The 19,662-nt window shown below is 32.5% G+C and overlaps 1 protein-coding gene across 1 annotated transcript; it reads right to left on the bottom strand.

Moving 5' to 3' along the window:
- Window positions 1-10,466: 10,466 nt before the first annotated feature.
- LOC138342046 (uncharacterized) lies at window positions 10,467-11,333 on the bottom strand. The gene is made up of 3 exons (XM_069294229.1): window positions 11,202-11,333; window positions 10,834-11,080; window positions 10,467-10,642 (listed from the first exon to the last, which is right to left on the bottom strand). Exons 1-3 carry the CDS (start codon window positions 11,331-11,333, stop codon window positions 10,467-10,469), a joined length of 555 nt encoding a protein of 184 aa, XP_069150330.1.
- Between the last annotated feature and the right edge of the window lie 8,329 nt (window positions 11,334-19,662).

The following is a 19,662-nucleotide window of genomic DNA, read 5'->3' as shown; positions in this document are numbered from 1 at the left end:
TTCATAATCTAATGTTTATGGATGATTTCATGATGTTTGTATGCACCTTAGAGTGTTGGAATTACCTAAGAAACATAAGTACATTGCTACGGAACAAGTACGAAAAGGTGAGAAAGAAAAGGGAAAGACTGGTGCCCCTGGCGCTCTGAGAGGGAAAAGATCTGAGACTTCCCTGGGATTTATGGGCTGGCGTGTCTCCCCATTGGTGAAAGTTCAGAGCCATTTTTGGTTCGCGCAGGCTGGCGCGACGACCCACCCCTATCCCAGGTGCTCATTTTCATCTCTAAATCCTCTAAACTTCATTGGTTCTTCCCCAAACACTTAGAATCATTTATAACCTCAATATACAATAGATTCAACTCGAAATTACACCCGAAAACATGAATCAAATCATCAAGAACTTCAACAACATAACTTATAAGAATATAAATGAATATCATCTAGAATCAGAGGATTTACTCTCAAAATCAAACATATTTCGCTGATTAGATTGGCGCATGGGTGAACTAACCCAATGCTATTTTATATCACATACCTTGTAGGGATCACCCCTTAACGAAATCCACAAGCTAAATTAGACGATGTTGATGAATCTTGCATCTCTTCTCCTTTTTATTGTTCTTTTCTCTTCTCTCTAAACCATAACTTTTATTCTAAAAGTGTAAAGTGACTAAGTTCAGTTTAGACCCCTGAGTATTACAAAAACTAATTAAAATAAAAGGGTAAGGAAAAGATCAAGCTACCCTTCTAAAATCTGGTTTTGACTTTTCTTTTTCGAACAACCCAACTTCCAAAGAGCATAACTCACTCATACGAACTCGAAATTGCGCAAACTTGTTTGCTTTGGAAAGATAATTTCAAGAGATTTCCTACCATTTATGGAAGTTCTATAAATCATCCTGATATATAAGTCATGTCCATTTGAAGCTGTCCAAAACTTAACTTATTCTAACTAAACAAAATTTCCAGATTTTCATTCTTTTCAAAAATGACTATTTTCAATTATTAACTTCTTCCTAGGTATTTCGATTTTTGAGATGTTACATGATACTACTCCTTCACTTTCTTTTGAGTGAAAATTATGTTCTAGAGGCGTTTTTTGGACCTCGCATTAGCCGTGTACTTCCAGGTATGAAAGTGAGCTACTCCCATTCGAAATGCCACATATTTTCTTCATTTTTTATATCATTCTTTCAGACATTGAGACTCTTAGTATATATTTATTTGCTACTATTATACATTTTAGTTAGATGTTTTAATACAATGACTTTCAGATTTTGGAGATATTCTTTTAGACTTCCGCCACTATTTTGTTTAATTTAAAGTCTTAGTGTTTATTTGTTGTACTCTTATATTTATAGCCAGCGTTGTTAGATGGTTCATGAGTTTGATTGACAAGTGTTGATTCACCTACTTGGGGTTGGTGTAGGTGCGTCGTGATGAATAGAGATGTGACATTCACATTTTGTAAATTGTTCCAACTTTGCATGGATTGATTGAAGATTTTTTTTTCATGCGGCAATAAAACCTTATCCACCAAATCACAAACATTTTATGTTGAAATAAGATCATATCCATTGAATAACGATCACTAATGTTACTTTAATCAATTTTAATTAAGTGCTCACAAGAAGTTCGAATGTCAATGAAATATATGTAGAGTAGATCATTATATTTGGGAAATAAATAAATTGTATTCCTAGTTCATTGTATTTGAAAAATTAAAAAATCATATTCTTAGCTCACTATATTTGAGTAATTAACAAATTGTGTTCCTAGTTCACGTGAGAAATCAATAAGTTGCATTCCTAATTTATTTTAAATCAAATTTATAGAAAATATGAAATATATAGAGATGGGTTGCCATAATTTATTTTTGGAAACTTCGCGAGGAATGGAACTAAAAAGAAATGTAGTAAAATACAATTTTGTATCGTTGTTTAGTTTTAATGGAAAAGGTAATCATAAGCTTCTTGAAATCGATTAAAAAAGAAAAGTAAGACAAAAAAATGTAAAATGTTTGGTTTTGTTCAATTTTTCGTGTTCGGTTTGATTCGATTTCAGTTCGATTCTTCAATATGATATAAATTACATTTAAGTGTGTTTACTACATTATCATTGTTTAGTTGAAAATGGATTAAATTACGATGGTAAAGTACTGTAAGTAATTATTGATAGAGTTTATTACATGGATAAATTAAGATATTGAAATAGTTAGCTATTATTTATCTTAATTTTCACCTTAGTTGGCTATTATTTATCTTAATTTTCACCTTAATCTTACCTCTTAATTAATTATTGAAATTTGTCTGGATCATAAAAAACTTTCTTGTATTTATGGGACTGTACTAATATTTTTTTTCTAATATCAAAGATAAAAAATGATACAAATGGTTCCATGTTTTGAGGGGCAATATTTTAGGTATTTAGCCTATCAAAAATCTTGTTAAACTTCTTTTTACTTTCACTCTATTTGCATTTTAGTAGGTATATTATTTATATTTAAATTTTATTTGTGGCTCCGTTATTCGTTCTTCACAAATTTGGTGCTCAGGCCAAGACAAACTACATTATCATACATATTCGAGTGTTTACATAAGCTTAATGTATATGACATTGTAATTGATTATTCTTAACAATAATTAGGATAAATAGCAAATTGTTTTTGTATGTATGAAAGTTGTGTAGTGCATATAATATCGATTTAGAACTTATATAATACCTTAAAGGCATGAACTCCAAAAATTGATTGTTAAATTATGTAAATGCCCCTTACTTTTAAGAAAACAAACTTCACACTACATCCTACAAAATACAAACCCCTTCCCTGCGCTATACACTCCATTCTAAAAGACAATACTTTCACGTTCCAATTCACCCAAATTATACTGGCGCCAACTTTTTGCTACAGCTGCGCCAACATCCACAAATTTTACAACAGATGTAGCTTCTCCCAACAAATATTTATGAGATAGCGAAATAAGAGGGGCAAGAAAACAAATGAAGAACATCTCCTAATCAAAAATAAGAAAATCAAAGTGAATTATGACAAATAGAACAATTCTTGTTAAAACTTTTGTCGCTTTCTGCTATCCATCTCCTCGTAAAAAAATGTTGACTTATCATCATTTGAAAGCTAAGACATCAAATTATTCCAAAAGGCATAACATTAAATATTGTGTATGATATTATAAATTTCAGAAAACTAGATCCTAAAAAAATTAAGAAGTGTTTCATGCCCCGCATTGTTTACCCATATTACTCTTTTTTGCACAAGAATTTAGTACTATAAGACTTATTTCGATCTCCATAGTCCAACAATCCTTTCGACTGAAATACCACATAAAAATAATTTGTCACCACAAAGGCAAATAATTGTAAGGCCCACACCACAAACATATAGAGTATGAAATCAATTGCACAGTTAAATCATATAGTGGAGTATGCAGACAATCATAATGATATATTAGCACACTAAAGCTTAGACATAAATCTCACGATGAGGTAACCACGTGTGTGCTCTACCATTCATTTATCATACCATAAATCATTTTTAGGGATGAAAGTCATACAAATACTTTAATACACTCATAATTATCGCTTATTAGTCTCTAATGAATGTAGCTCCTTCCCATAATACAAAGGTAAGAGCATGGTTGACATAAAAACACACAACCCCAATACAGGTGTGTTCCTCACGATTGTTATAAATCATTTTGGGTGAAAAAATAGCGGTTAATCAGAAAGTAACTGGAAAATTAGTTTCCCTTTGGTGGAAGAAGATTGCCATAATTTACACATGTAGCACAATCAAACATGTATTTCCACCAATGTTACACAACGTTGAGTACTTCCTTGATTCAAACAAAGAAAAGGTATGACCAATGTTTATTAAAGCTTTAACCATATTTGACTTACTTGCAACCCAAAACGAAATATATGACTTTTAAACTTTTGGAAAATTACCCCCTAACAAATCTAATAATTTTTAGTTGATACATTTAATCAAATGAAGAATGCGAGAATTTTCGCAAGTTGGAATTGAGTACATTTAATAGATTGAAGAATGTATAGATACTATTCCATAGTTCTAGGCATCTCAATACGAGGTTACCATGTGTAACACACGTGCCATAAACCTAATAAACCTAAACATAAAACTCTTGGTCTTGCAGACTTGGCGAAAGAAAACTTACTAATACAACAAATTTCAAAATAAAACAAATCCCTAATTGGTATGCATTTATACCGTCTTTATTGATGGGAAAGGGAAACTGAAGCTCGACACATGAGACCGTTTTTTCCCGTAGCAACCATTTTCTGATGCAGCATGAATGATATTCGTGTTCACACCCAATTTTCCCAATAGTCTCTTCATGCTTAAATTTTCCAAGACATGCTACAAATCTCATTTGTGTTCGTTGGATTTTGTACTCCATCTTTAGACACAACAATGTTGAGATTTTCTTGAGTTCTTGAAAAGAGCACAAATTGAAAAAAAGAAGAAGTGAATAATAAGTTTTAAATGACAGGAAACTTTATAGAGAGATGACCTACCATATTTTATACCTTGATTTGAAAATTAATTAATTGCATTCCTAGTTCATTATATTTGGAAAATAAATAAATTTTATTGCTAGTTCACGTAGAAAATTAATATATTGTATTTCTAATTCATTTGGAAACTTAATAAATAGTATTCGTAGTTTTGTGAAAAATCTATAATTTTATTCCTAGCTTTTGCGAAAAATCTCTAATTATATTCCTTGTATGCACAAGTACCCCCCTAGACTATGACCGAAATTTCAAAGACACATCTTAACTAAATTAAGGTCATATTATCCCCTGGACTTATTTTATTTTTATTTTTTTGTATTTTTTTTGCAACTTTTTATCTTTCGTGGCATCCGAATATCTCCCACGCGTTTCAATCGCGTTAAGTCACGGAGTGTTCCACATAAGACAAAAGGTATACAAAATTAAAAAACAAATAAATTCAGGGGGAGGGGGTAATAGGATCTTAGTTTAAATAGATGTGTCTCTAAAATTTCGATCATAGTCTAGGGGGTACTTGTGCATTATGCCTTAAATAAGTTGCATTGCTAGCTAATGGGGGAATCAATTAATTACGCTCCTACTTTCATTTGGAAAAATAATAAATTGTATTCCTAGTTATTGGGGAAATCAATAAGTTACATACCTACTTCGTTTTAGAATTAATTTAATGACAATGTGAAATATACATAAATATGGTTTATCATATATCTTTTTCATTTGGAAACTTAATAAGTTTTATTCCTAATTTATTTTAATGCATAATTAAATAGAAATAGAATAAAATATTTATTCATTATTACATAATTTGATAAAACCCCCAAAAAGGTGAAAAATAGAAAGTTGGAGAAGAAGAATGAATAAATTAATTTTCCGCTAGATCTTTCCCCTTTTGGTAGGTAAGGAAACATAAAAGAAAATAAATACATTTATTTTCAAGATATATTTAATCATTTGGTAAAATGAATTGTGTTAAATCAACAAAAAATTAATCTATATATATATATATATATATATATATATATATATATATATATATATATATATATATATATATTTATTTATTTATTTATTTATTTATATGCTAATTTAACGATTGTTTTAGTCAAACTTTTAGTCATGACCCAGAAACTCTAGTTATCTCACAGCTCGGTAATAGAAATTATAGGCTATTATTACATGGAATAGAAGAATATGAAAAAGGAAGATAAATATAGAAATTAAATAAGGAAGGGATAATAAAAAAAATAAACTTTTCCCAAGATCACGTATTAGTCGATGTTCAAGCTACTATTCATAACAGAAATATTAAGTAAGTAAAAATATGCAGAACCATCTCCAAACACAAAATAAAGATTACTCCAGCCAAAATAGAAGGAAATATACAAGTCTAATTGGTAGGAGTTCACCCAAGTCTCCGATCCAAGCCTAGTCCACACAAGCCAATGGTGAGAAATCGTATTACGATCGGCATGGTGAAGAAGTGTAGTATGAGTACAAAATATTTGATATTGTAGTCACCCTTTTAAGTTGTTATAAGTAGGCCAATGGTGAAATAAATCGAGCCAGAGGACTTTTCAGGTAGGGACTTAAAATTATTAGGCTAGGCTAACCTCAGACAAAATCTGGGTTTGGTGACGTCTTGAGCCATCTAAGAATGGGTGGGGTGTGATGTCTAGGATTGGTAAATATTTTTTTTGTTTCCAAGACATTAATAAATCCGTACGACTTCACAAAATAGAATTTGGGTGAGCAGAATTGATAATCCATGTTGACATAAATGGGATAGTTTAAGATGCCTAAGGAAGAAGGTATGTTGTAAGAAATAACTTTTTAGGAATTCCAGTACTTCATGCAATCTGGTATAGCGCGCTGCACCCACTAAAGCAAGTGTGTGCATGCTTTATAATGGGGTAAGTAAGGATTTAATATAGAACAAGTCTGAAAATCTCCTATTTTCCTTATCATTATTCTTAAGATTGAGAGAAGCGATTTAGGGTTGTTTGCACGTATTTTTCCATGAAATTTGTCAGTTAAGGTAAATTTGTTACTCCGCAATCTTATAAAAAGATTCTTAAGCCCCTTAAAATCAAAGATACTTCTATTAGGTGAGGTTTTTGATTTGATTTAATGATGGAAAAAACCATAAGTTGAGGAGGATGATCATGAATAGTCTTATTGTTAGGATGTGGTTATAATTTGGGTGATTTCTAGGCTATCTATGATTGATTGTTGTGTTTATTTATTGTTTTAAACAAAGAACAAGTCAAGACACATCAAAAGGGAAAATTTTGTTCTTTAGAATTTTCAAGGGGCTTGATATGAGGTGTGTGATGGTTATATATATTTTTGGTTTATGTTTGTATGCATGTCTACTACTTTATAGTTTCATTGATGCAATACATGTTGGGGAAAATATAGAAAACATATGAAATGATATCATGTTGATAATCTTATGCGTAAACCTTGGTTATATAACATATGATTGGAAGTGTTATTGTTCATTGTGTTTGTGGTTGTTCATGCTTGTTTGTGATTGCTGGTTAGATCGGGTCACATATCAGTACACAAATACAAATGGTTCGCTCAGATACCACGTCTATTATGAATTCTAATGGTTGGTTGGATTCCACGCCTAGTATGATTAATAATTGTGATTGGCCCAGGTACCACACCAATACAATAACAGTTTGTATGTTATTTCCATGAGAGAATTGGGTATGTGTATTATTTGGTGCCCTAAGAGGACTGGTATTTGGAACTGTGATCATGCAGGATATGCATCCAGTACTTTCGAATTCATAATATTGTGACTACAATCAATATATGTTGGTGATTGTTGTTCTATGTCTTGAACTTTGTTACTACATTCATGACCTTAAAATGAACGTGATGAAACTCTTCGAATCTTAAAAAGATAGGTCAACCTAAATCCAGTAATAAAAAAGAAATGCTGAAGTAAACTAATAATAAAATAATTGCGGAGAACTTAGTAATCCTCAATTACCCTTAGAACCTGTTTGTTACGTGTACAAGCCATTAGTGTTATGATACAGAGTTTGAAATATAAATACAAGTATCCATGTATTTGTTTCTTGAATAAAATAAGAACATAAATAAGGAACAAAAGGACTTGCTGCGATTACTAGAAACTACCCCTCAAGTGTCCACAAATAAGATTATAATGTAGATAGGGGAAGAGTAGTCACACAAATCCGGGCTCAAAAGCTACAAAGGTATATTAACAAGGAATGAATGTACAAAACAATATCGTACTCAACAAGTAACCCACTAATACGAGGTAAAACTATGTTGAAACGAGAACTCCTCTCATTCCAACCGAACTTCAACAATTATAACTTGCACAACTAGAGTTACTCCCACAATTATGCAGGATGATATGGAATACCAGAAGGCAATCTTGTAGATCCTTATCCACTATATTATGGAATACCTAAAGGCAATCTTTTAGATCCTTATCCAATTTTGAACCATAAATTTATAGAGGATTCATCCTTGTAAAGTCTCTAACCTTTGTTTACATCGCACCCATTAATGTGCTCACGAGATTTACGACCGCTCTCTAGATTATACAGTATTGACTATTACTTGAGCCAATACTTGGTAAACAACCCTAAAATTCGCATGAGACACTTTCTCAAGAGAAGTATTAATCAGATCTTGAGGAACTTTGAGTTTCACATTGTCGTTGACATTCTTTCTCAACTGATCTCTTCTTGGAGGTATTCTTAAAATGCATAAAACAAGAGTTAGAAAGAAGAGCGTTATAGAACTCAAATCTATCACACAACTTTAGAGTAATAAATGTGATGAAGTTTTGTAACAATTTATAGCCTTCAATTCATAAATGTGGCACACTTCCCACTTTTGAAAAAATCTTTATGTGATACGACTTGTCGGACTCCTAGAATCTTTTAAATCTTGTTGTGATATATCTTTGTGGAACCCGGATGAATGAAATATTTGGAGCTATGAGTTTCCTCCACGACCTTCTCTTGGAGTCTATCTATCATTCATATACACAGTTTTCCTTTATATCTCAATACATCATCATCCCTTGTTCAAAAGCTAATACTTTTTCTTATGAATATTTGCCTTCAATTAAAGAAAAATAGGATCTTGGTTTTGTTTTTCTTTCACTTCGAACAGTAATGATAATTCAACCCCATTCATCACCACTACTCCTCCTGTAATGGAATCTATTAGTCGGACTCCTAATCGTGCAATTCTATGCATATCCTTCGCTACTCTCTCTTTTAATTCTTCCTCAACATGGGAGGTATTACCCATAAACACTTTGCTAAAGGGATCAACAACAATATTAGACTTACCTGGGTGATAAAGAATACCCATGTCAAAATAAGTAATTCTAAACACCTCCTTTGTCTAAGATTAAGATCTTTCTTAGAACACATATTGAAGACTCTTGTGATTAGTGAATATATAAACATGAACACCATAAAAATAAAGATGCCATATGTTCAAAGCGAATACTACTACAACAAACTTTAAGTCATAGGTTGAGTAATTCTTTGCATGAACTCTCAACTGTCTGGAGGCATACACTATAACATTGCAATTCAATATTAAGACACAACCCAAGACAACTCTAGATGCATCACAATACACCATAAAATCTTGAGTACCTTCTGGTAAGGTAAAAACTGCACAATAGTCAACCATTTTATCGAATTTTGAAAGCTTTTATCATAAGCCTCAGACCATTGAAACTTAATTGTCTTCTAAGTCAATTTGATCAAAGGAGACGAAATAGACGAGAACCCTTTACAACCCTTCTATAATAGCCAGTCAAATCGAAGAAACTCCTTATATCAGGTTGAGATATGGGTCTAGGTCCATTCTATAGTGCCTTTGTCTTCTAAGTATCAACTTTAATTCCCTCTCCAGACACAATGTGGCCTAGGAATTCCACAAACTCAAGTCAAAACTCACACTTAGAGAACTTTATATTCAACTCTCTATCCTTTAAAGTATGGAAAACTATTCTGAGATGACTAGTATGATCTTCTTCATTCGTTGAATATATTAGTATGTCATCAATAAAGATGATACCAAACATATCTAAATAAGGTTTAAATACCCTATTCATAATATCCACGAATGCTTTAGGCGCATTGGTCAGATCAAAGGACATGACCAAAAATATATAATAACTATAACGGGTTCCGAAAGCTATATTTGAAATATCACATTCCCTAACATATAACTGATGGTATCCAAATATGAGATCTATCTTAGAGAAACAGGTGGCACAATGAAGTTGATCGAAAAAAATATTATAAATCCTTGGAAGAGGTACTTGTTCTTGATGGTAACCTTGTTTAAGTTATGGTAATCTATACACATCCTAAGGGAACCATCTTTATTTCTCACAAGCAAGACTAGAGATCCCCAAGGTGAGAAACTTCATTGAATAAAGCCCTTATCTAAGAGATACTTTCACTTCCTTTTAAGCTCTTTCAACTCTGCTAGTTCCATTCTATATGGAGGAATAAAGATAGGAGGAGTATCTGGAAAAGTATCTATTCCGAAGCCTATATCTCACTCAGGAGGGACCCTACGAAGATTATCAGGAAAGACTTCTGGAAACTCTTTTGCTACTGAAATTGAGTGAATGGAAAATATCTCAATACTAGAGTCACTAACTCAAACTAAGTGATAGACTCACCCTACAGAAACTAACTTCCTTGTCTGAAGATACGAAATAAATTGACCCTTAGGCACTACTAAACTTATTTTCCACTCTAAGATGGGTTCATTTAGAAACTGAAACTTGACAACTCGAGTCCTACTAAGTTGAGGTATAACATGCGTGAAGGCAGTCAATACACAAAAAGACATTGAAATCTACGATGTCTAATTCAATTAAATCAGCCATGGTAATCTTCTGATTGAGGGAAGATGAGATAATCATGATAGACCGTCTCTGCTAGAATGGAATCACTAACAAGTGTAGAAACACTGAATAGTTCACTGAGTTGCTCAGGAATAACATCAAAATTCATAGAAACATATGGATTTAGAAAGGATGAACGCGCTTGTGGATCTAGCAAAGCATAAACAGTAAAGTCAAAGACTTGGATCATACCAATGACAATATCTGACGAATCCTTTTGATCTTGGAGAATGTTGATACCATATAAGCAATTTGTTCCTCCGCAGTATGGAAGTAGCCCCTCTAGGTGCAGTTCTGTCTGGTGGAGCAACTAAAGACTATGCTCTATTTCCCTCAATTACCATTTCCCTGCTTGTTCTTTGGACATTTTCGCGTGATATTACCATTATGACCACACTTAAAACAACCAGTGGAGACCTCACAACAAGTACTTGAGTTGTTTCTTCCACATTTTGAGCCTGCAGGAGACTTACTACCCTCTAGTGCCATGCTACCCTGAGAATAAGCAGGTTTAGCTTTGAGGTTTTGAATGTTGTAATGATTTTCATTCTTAGGCGAAGGTGCACTAGTAGATGATGGAGAAGATCCCTTCCATTTTTATTTGAAGGATGATCGGTTGTCATTACTCTTCAGCTGTCCTGACTTGTTCCTTGTCTTAGATTTTTCGTTCTTAAAATCTTCTCTATTCCTTACCTTCTCTTCATCAAACTGTTGCACAATATATCATTAACCTCGATATATCCATGTCCACAATAAGCATTGCTGCCCTATCCTCTTTGATTGATAGATGGGAAAACCCAGCAACAAATAGACTCATTCTACTCCTCGTATCCACAACCATTTACGGAGCGTAACAGGATAGTTTGGTGAAATTCAGCCCATACTCATGAACACTCAAAGAATATTGTTTAAGTGTAAGGAATTCCATTACTTAGCCTCTTTCCATTCCCGAGGAAAGAAACACCGCAACAAAGTCTCCTCAAAACAAGCCCAATCACATGGGGTGCATTCTCACCTCTACCCTTTTTCCACTGATCAAACCAAGTCCTAACAACATTTTTTAGTTAATATGCAGCTATTTCAACTCCCTAAGCAACAACAACATGCATGACATCAAGTACCTCTTGCAGTTCCTCAATAAAACTCTCGGGATCTTTCATAGTGCTCGAACTCATGAAACTTAGAGGATTCATCCTCAAGAACTCTCAGATACTAGAAGTATCATTCACTTTCTATCTAGCTCCTTTTGTTGCCCAACTTTATTGGTAACAACTTGGCTCACCATTCAGATAGCCTCTCGGAACTCAACATTGGTAACTTCTCCTTGATGTTGTAATTTATGTGCATTAGATGCCACTTGTTCTTGTGGTTAAACATTTCCCCTAGCCAAACACATTTTGAGTGCTCTTCATGGAGGCGTGATTATCTCAAAACACGCGCAAGCACATATAAAAAGGAAACTTTTTAGAGATCAAACTCTAATGCATGAAATGAGTGTGAAAGAAGTGAGAAATATTTTGAAGTGTTGCCGCCTCCTAATTATAGATGTGGCACGCTTCACACCAATAACGAGGAATCTCGATATAGGACTTCATAGAATCCATAGGAATCTTGAATTCTATGCTCTGATACCAAGTTTTTCACAGCGCAAGCCTATAATCTAGGCATGGCTGACACTTGAGAATCATTTGTGGCCCCAAGCGAACCCTTGGTCTGACTTACTTACTAAGAGGAAGAGTTAACTAAATAAAGATAAATCTATGAAATAAACTTGAATGTTATAAATGAACATTCAACTGGCCATAAAGGCAAACAGAAGTCTTAAATACGATAATGATAATGAGAAGACTAAGGAACTAACATCTAACTATCTATGAAATCTCTAAAATAACTGAGATGGATGTCAGGACAGGATCCCCGGTCATCCTAACAATTGAAATACTGAAAAAAACTAAAGCAATAAAAAGTAGTCCTTCGTAATGCAAGAAGATTCTCCAACTGACTACGGAGTGCTCAACTAGATCAACAATGCACTGGATGCCGATCCTAGTGACCTGTCTCTGCATCATAATAAGATGCATGACAACTGACATAATTACATTGAATTTAAAAATATGCGAGTGGGAATGCTAACCACAACTTAAGCTTGAAAAGAATCTGAAGAACTTACCTAGCTCAACTCAATTCAACATTACTTAACTTATTTCAATATAAACTATTTTAAAACAAGTTCAATAAAAACAAAAGTTGTTTACAAGCATGATGTCAAATCTTTGTGTATGTAAGGATACAATATAACTCTTAAATGTGTGTAAAAATACAAAAAATGTTATATAAGAATGCAATTATTTCTATGGAGTTTCTCTAATTGACAACCATCATGTAATAGCTATTTTGATGATATAACATTTTACCTCACTTTTGCAAGGCCGTGCTATACTTTGCCGAGGGTATAGAACTTGATCTACTAAGTGAATCCACTAGTCTATGCTAAAAAACACTAAAGGAATCATCTAAAATGTATGACCCTTTCTTACCCATGATGCTACATGGTTTATGGGGGCTGTGAGTCGTCTCAACTCTCCCTCATATTGGTTCTCAATACTACTCCCAAAATTATGATATTAGCTGTTATGTTAAAAGATATAACATAGTTTCCTCTATTTCTTTATTTAGAAAGCAATTACTCTTTGCTGAAAACTAGCTTGAAGGCTCTTTGGAAATCGAGGTTTCTTTTCTTGTTTAAATGTGAAAAAATGTTTTCAACCCTTTTGGAATACACTATCACCATATACTTTTGAATAAATGAACTTCAATCTTTACTCTTTACTATTTACTCAACCTGAAATTTAAGTCTTATAACATAGTAAAACATTCGAAAAAGACTTTTGGAAAACTCTAAGAATTCCTCTTGACTCGACTCCTACTTCTCTTGAATTTGATCTTAACATTCCTTGAATTGGATTATGGATTCAAGGTTCATGATCTCATATTCATGGATGATTTTATGATTTTTAGATGTACCTTAGAGTGTTGAAATCAACTAAGAAACATTGGTTCATTGCTAAGGAACAAGTGCGAAAAGGTGGGAAATAAGTAGCAAAGACCCTGGCTCCGAAAGGAGCGGGGGCGCCAGAGGGAAAAGATGAGACACTGCCCTGGGGCGTTGTGGCTGGCTCATCATCCCAAGGGTGAAAGTTGAGAGCCCTCTTTGGGGGGAACTGGCTGGTGCCACGCCCCACCTCAATCCCGAGGTGCTCATTTTTCATCATTAAACCCTCTAACTTCATCGTTTTTTCCCGAAACACATAAAATTATTTATATCCTCAATGTAAAATAGATTCAACTCGAAGTTACACCCAGAAACATGAATCAAATCATCAAGAACTTAAACAACACTACCCACAAGAATTCAAACAAATATCATCAAGAACTCATACGGTTTACTCTCAAAATCAAGCATATTTCACTGAATAAAATCATGATTGGCACGTGTTTTAACTAACCCAAAGCTATGTTATCTCACATACCTTGTAGGTATCACTACTTAACTAAATGCACATGCTAAACGCGACGATCTTGATAAATCTTTCTTCTCTTCTCTTTTCTCCTGTTCTTTTCTGTTCTCTCAAAACCCTAACTCTTTTTATAAAAGTGTAAACTGACTAAGTTCAGTTTAGAACCCTATGTAATTACCAAAACCAAACTAAAATAAAAGAGTAAGTAATAGACTAAACTACCCTTCTAAAATTCGGTTTTGACTTTTCTTATTCGAACAACCCAACTTTCAAAAAGCATAACTCACTCATACGAACTCGGAATCACTCAAGCTTGGCGGCCTTGGAAAGTTAATTTCAAGATCTTTCCTACCATATATGGAATTATCTGTAACTGATCTTGAGCTACATATTCTGTCCATTTGAAGTTGGCCAAAACTCAACTTATTCTAACTTAACAAAATCTCCAGATTTGCAGTCTTTCCAAAAACGAGTATTTTCAATTATTAGCTTCTTCCTAGTTATTTCAATTTGCGAGATGTTACATGATGCTACTCCTTTTCTTTCTTTTGAGTGCAAATTATGATCCAAAGGTGTTTTTCGGACCTCACATAAAGCCGTGTACTTCCAGATATGAGAGTGAGCTACTTCCATCCGAAATATTGCATATTTTCTTCATTTTTATAGCATTTTTAAGACATCGAGACTACTTTGTATTAATTTATTTTCTACCATTATACATTTTAGTTAGATGTTTAGCACAATGACTTTCAGATTTTGGGGATACATTAAAACTTCTATAAATTAATATAGGTGAGATCACGAAGGTTCTAATACAATGACTTTCAAACTTTAAGATGTTTTAATATTTATTAATTTAAAGAACAATTTGAGATTTAATAAAGGTTAATTCTAATTATTTAGAAATCATTGTATCTTACAATTTACATATCATATCTATTGATTTCACATAAAAATATTATACATAAAGTACACTGAATATGTAAAAATCTTTATATCATACGAATTTCCTTGTGATGTTGGTATAATAGAATATTCAAGATGTAATAACGTAAATGATGTTATCGTAGGATATTAGAATGCTATAAAGTGGGACAAGTTGATTCAGAAAAGATTAATGTTTTAGGTGCTATCAATTTTGTAAACCCTGCTTGGACAATAGATGTTCAGAAAGAGACAACCCTAAATTGTTTTCGACACTGTACAATTCATTCGGGGGATGCAATTTCAGAGAACTTGAATGAACCCACTTGTGAAAACTTCATTCATGAACTCGAGGTCATCATTAAAGATCTAGGTTACCACAATAAAATGAATGGAAATAACTCGTTGGATTATTCGAGTGAAAGTGATACATGTTCAGAGGATCACAACTTAGAAAAACTGTGGACACCATAGAAAAAAGCAATATTTATGATGAAGTTGAAGATTATATTAAACCTTTGGAACCAGTTATGCGTAAGCACTTTTCGCATCTAAAAATCTTCAAAATTTTATTATGTAGTTCAAAAAAACAACATCGGAGCTCTTGGATGCAATAAGAAAAGTTAGAGATGATTTAAATTTTAAGAAAAAACAGAATACAACAAAATCATATTTAACTAAATTGACTTAAATATATTTTTACTTTTAAACAATTATTAATTATGATATTAATGGAACCATATATATATAGGAGTCTTCTGAAAATATATTATTTTATTATTTTATCGAAATTGATGATTTTGTCCATTGGCCTACGTCGGGACCGGAGAAAAATATCATTTTATAGAGATTATTAATTTAGTGAATATTAATTTAGTTTTATTGTAATTTTTTAGACTTCCACCACTATTTTATTTAATTTAAAGACTTAGAGTTTTTTTTTTTGTACTCTTATATTTCTAGCCAGCATTGTAAGATGTTGCATGAGGTGGATTGTTAAGTGTTGGTTCACCTACTTGGGGGTTGTGAGTAAGATAATTGTTTTCTACACGATAAATATATGTACTATATATGTATATATTCAATATAACCGGAGATAATAACTTTGCCGAAAAATAAACAACAGAGTTTAAAAATGTAATAAAAGCAGTAATTAATATCATAAGTATTAATTAATGAGTGTAAAAAAATTTACTAGGATATTTAAAAATAGAATAAAATAGAAAAGAAAAAATTGAGTCCTTTGGACGCACAATATCCCCCTTAAGAAACAATCCTCTCCAATACTTGAAGTTTAAAGAATTACATCCTCTCAGGATGGAAAAATTTTACTCACCAACTTATTGATACAAAAATAACGATGTCAGTAAGTCACTAAACATGAGCAAAGTACACGAATATTTAATTTTGCGGAAGTAGAAGAAGAGGATCAAAATTTTTGTTGTTTTAAAATGAAAGGAAATTCCCCTATTTATAGACAACAAAGGGTAGTGTGAATAATTATTTATTGTGCCTTATCAGAAAAGTTACAACTATTTGGAAAAGTTGCAACCCTTCGAAAAGTTCACAACATTTCATAAAAGTACAACTTTTGATAAAGTCGCAACTCTTCGTTAAAATCACAACTTTTCATAAAAGTCACAAATTTTGATAAAGCCACAACTCTTCATTAAAGTCACATTTTTTCATAAAAGTCGCAACTCTTCATTAAAGTCCCAACTTTTCATAAAAGTCACATTTTTTTTATGAAAGAGGAAGGCTAGATTTGGAAATAAATAAATTTAAAAGGAGATTCTTGTTTGTGGTTGCGCCTCATAGCCGGGCTTAGGGTTCTCTTTTATATAAATATATATGATTTAAATTTATCTGGGATCATAAACAACACTCTTGTATTTATGGGACTGTACTTATTATTTTAATATCAAAGATAAAAAATAATGCAAATGGTTCCATGTTTTGAGGGGCAATATATCTTAGGTATTGAACCTACCAAAAATCTTTTTCGACTTCTTTTACACTTTCACTCTATTTGCATTTTAGTGGGTATATTATATATGTTTAAATTTTATTTGAGGCTCCATTATTCGTTCATCACAAATGTGGTGCTCAGGCCAAGACAAACTGCATTATCATACATATTCGAGTGTATACATAAGCTTAATGTATATGACATTGTAATTTATTGTTCTTAACAATAATTAGAATAAAGAGCAAACTATTTTTGTATGTATGAAAGTTGTGTAGTGCATAGTATCGATTTAAAACTTATTTACTACGTTAAAGCATGAACTCCAAAAAATAATTGTCAAATTATGTCAATACCCCTAACTTTTCAGAAAAACCTAACTAAAAAAACTTCATGCTACAGCCTGCAATCCCCATCCTTGCGCTAGACGCTCCATGCTAAAGCTACCACTTTCAAGTTCCAACTCCCCCAAATTATACAGGCGCCAACATCCAAAAATCTTCCTAATAGATGCATTTTCTCCCTTTAATGCAACTTCTAATTTTTTTTTCTATTTATGTCAACCAAATGTAGAATTTCATCTCTTTGTTTTGGTCTTATGTGTAGTGACAAATTACAGTCACCCGCACACCTATTTTACAACAGTTTAACATACACAACCCCTCAAATCTCTAATACTTTTTAAAATTAATAATTAAATTGATTGAAATGTTGTACCGCTCAATTCACCCCACTTATACTCTTTTCTTCTTTCCTGTCTCAACTCCGCTATTCTCACATTAATTTTAGTACATCATCCATTAATGTTATTCAATTTTTTCAAAATTTATAAATTTGTTATAAACAACTAAATGATTCCTTTAAATTTTAATAAAAATACACATAAACACTTGGAATGAATATTGTTATTCAATTATTCTTATATATATATATATATATATATATATATATATATATATATATATATACACACACACACACACACACACATATATATGTGTGTGTGTGTGTGTGTGTGTGTGTGTGTGTGTGTGTATATATATATATATTTTGTTTAGTCAAACATTTAGTCATGACCCAAAAACTCTAGTTATGATGACATCTTCTAACATCCCTCTAGTAAGTAAGTTAATCTCATAGCTCGGTAATATAAATTTTATGATATTACACAGAAGAGAACAATACAAAAAACAAAGAAATTAAATAAGGAAGGGAGAATAAAGAAACACAAAATTTCCCCTAGATCAAGTATCGGTCGGTGTTAAAGCTACTATTCATAACAGAAATATAAAGTAAGTAAAAATATGTAAAACCATTTCCAAACACTTAATAAAGATTACTCCAGCGAAAATAGAAGCAGATATACAACTGTAAATGGTAGGGGTTCACCCATGTTTCCAATCCAAGTCTAGTCCAGACGAGGCACATGCCAATGATGAGAAATCGTACTACAATCGGCATAATGAAGATGTGTAGTATGCTTATTAAACATTTGATACTGTAATGGCCCTTTTATGTTATTATAAGTAGGCCAATGATGAATTAAATCAAGCCAAGGAACTTTTCGGGTAGGGACTTAAAAATGTTAGGCTAGGCTAGCCTCAGACAAAATATGGGTTTGTTGAAGTCTTGGGCAATCCAAGAATGGGTGGGGTGAAATGTCTAGGATTGGTAGATATTTTTTTTGTTGCCACGGCATTAAGAAACCCGTACGACTTCACAAAATAGAATTCGGATGAGTAGAACTCCCATAATCCATTTTGGAATTAAAGGGATAGTTTGAGATGCCAAGGGAAGAAGGTATGTTATAAAATATAACTTTTCAGGGAATTCCAATTTGCAGTACTTCATGCAATCTTCTATAGCGTGCTGCACCCACTAAAGCAAGTGTGTGCATGATCTATAAGGGGGTAAGTAAGGATTTAATATAGAAAAGTCTAAAATCACTTATTTTCCTTTTCATTATTCTTGAGATTGAGAGGAATGATTTAAGGTTGTTTGCACCTATTTTCCCATGAAATTTGTCAGTTAAGGTAAATTTTTTACCTCGCAATCTTATAAAATGATTTTAAGACCCTTAAAATCAAAGATATTACTGTTAGGTGAGGGTTTTGATTTGATTTAATGATAGAAAAAGACATAAGTTGGGAAGAATGATCATGAATAAGCTCATGGTTAGGATTTGATTATAATCCGGGTGATTTCTAGGCCATCTATGATTGATTGTTGTGTTTAATTATTGTTTTAAACGAAGAACAAGTCAAGACACTTTAAAAGGGAAAACTTGGTTGTCTAGAATTTCCAAGGATATTGATTTGAGGTAGGTGATGGTTATATATTATTTGGTTTATGTATATATGCATGTCTGCTACTTTATAATTTCATTGATGCAATACATGTTGGGGAAAATATAGAAAACATATAAAATGATATCATGTTGATAATCTCATGCATAAACCCGGTTATGTGACATGTGATTGGAAGTGTTATTGTTCATTGTTTTTGTGTTTGTTCCTGCTTGTTTGTGATTGCTGGTTAGACCGGGCTACATATTGGTACACAAATACTAACACGTCTATTATGAATTCTAATGGTTGGTTTGGATTCCACGCCTAGTATGATTACTAATTGTGATTGGCCCAGGTACCACACCAATACATCAATAGTTTGTATATGGTTTCTATGAGAGGATTGGGTATGTGTATTATTGTGCCCTTAGAGGACTAGTCTTTTTAACTGGGATCATGTGGGATATGCATCCA

The sequence above is a fragment of the Solanum lycopersicum genome, chromosome 2 (assembly GCF_036512215.1).
Source record: "Solanum lycopersicum chromosome 2, SLM_r2.1".
Classification (NCBI taxonomy): Eukaryota; Viridiplantae; Streptophyta; class Magnoliopsida; order Solanales; family Solanaceae; genus Solanum; species Solanum lycopersicum.
Note: the sequence above shows the minus strand (reverse complement) of the source record. Positions and strands in the feature narration are given on the sequence as shown.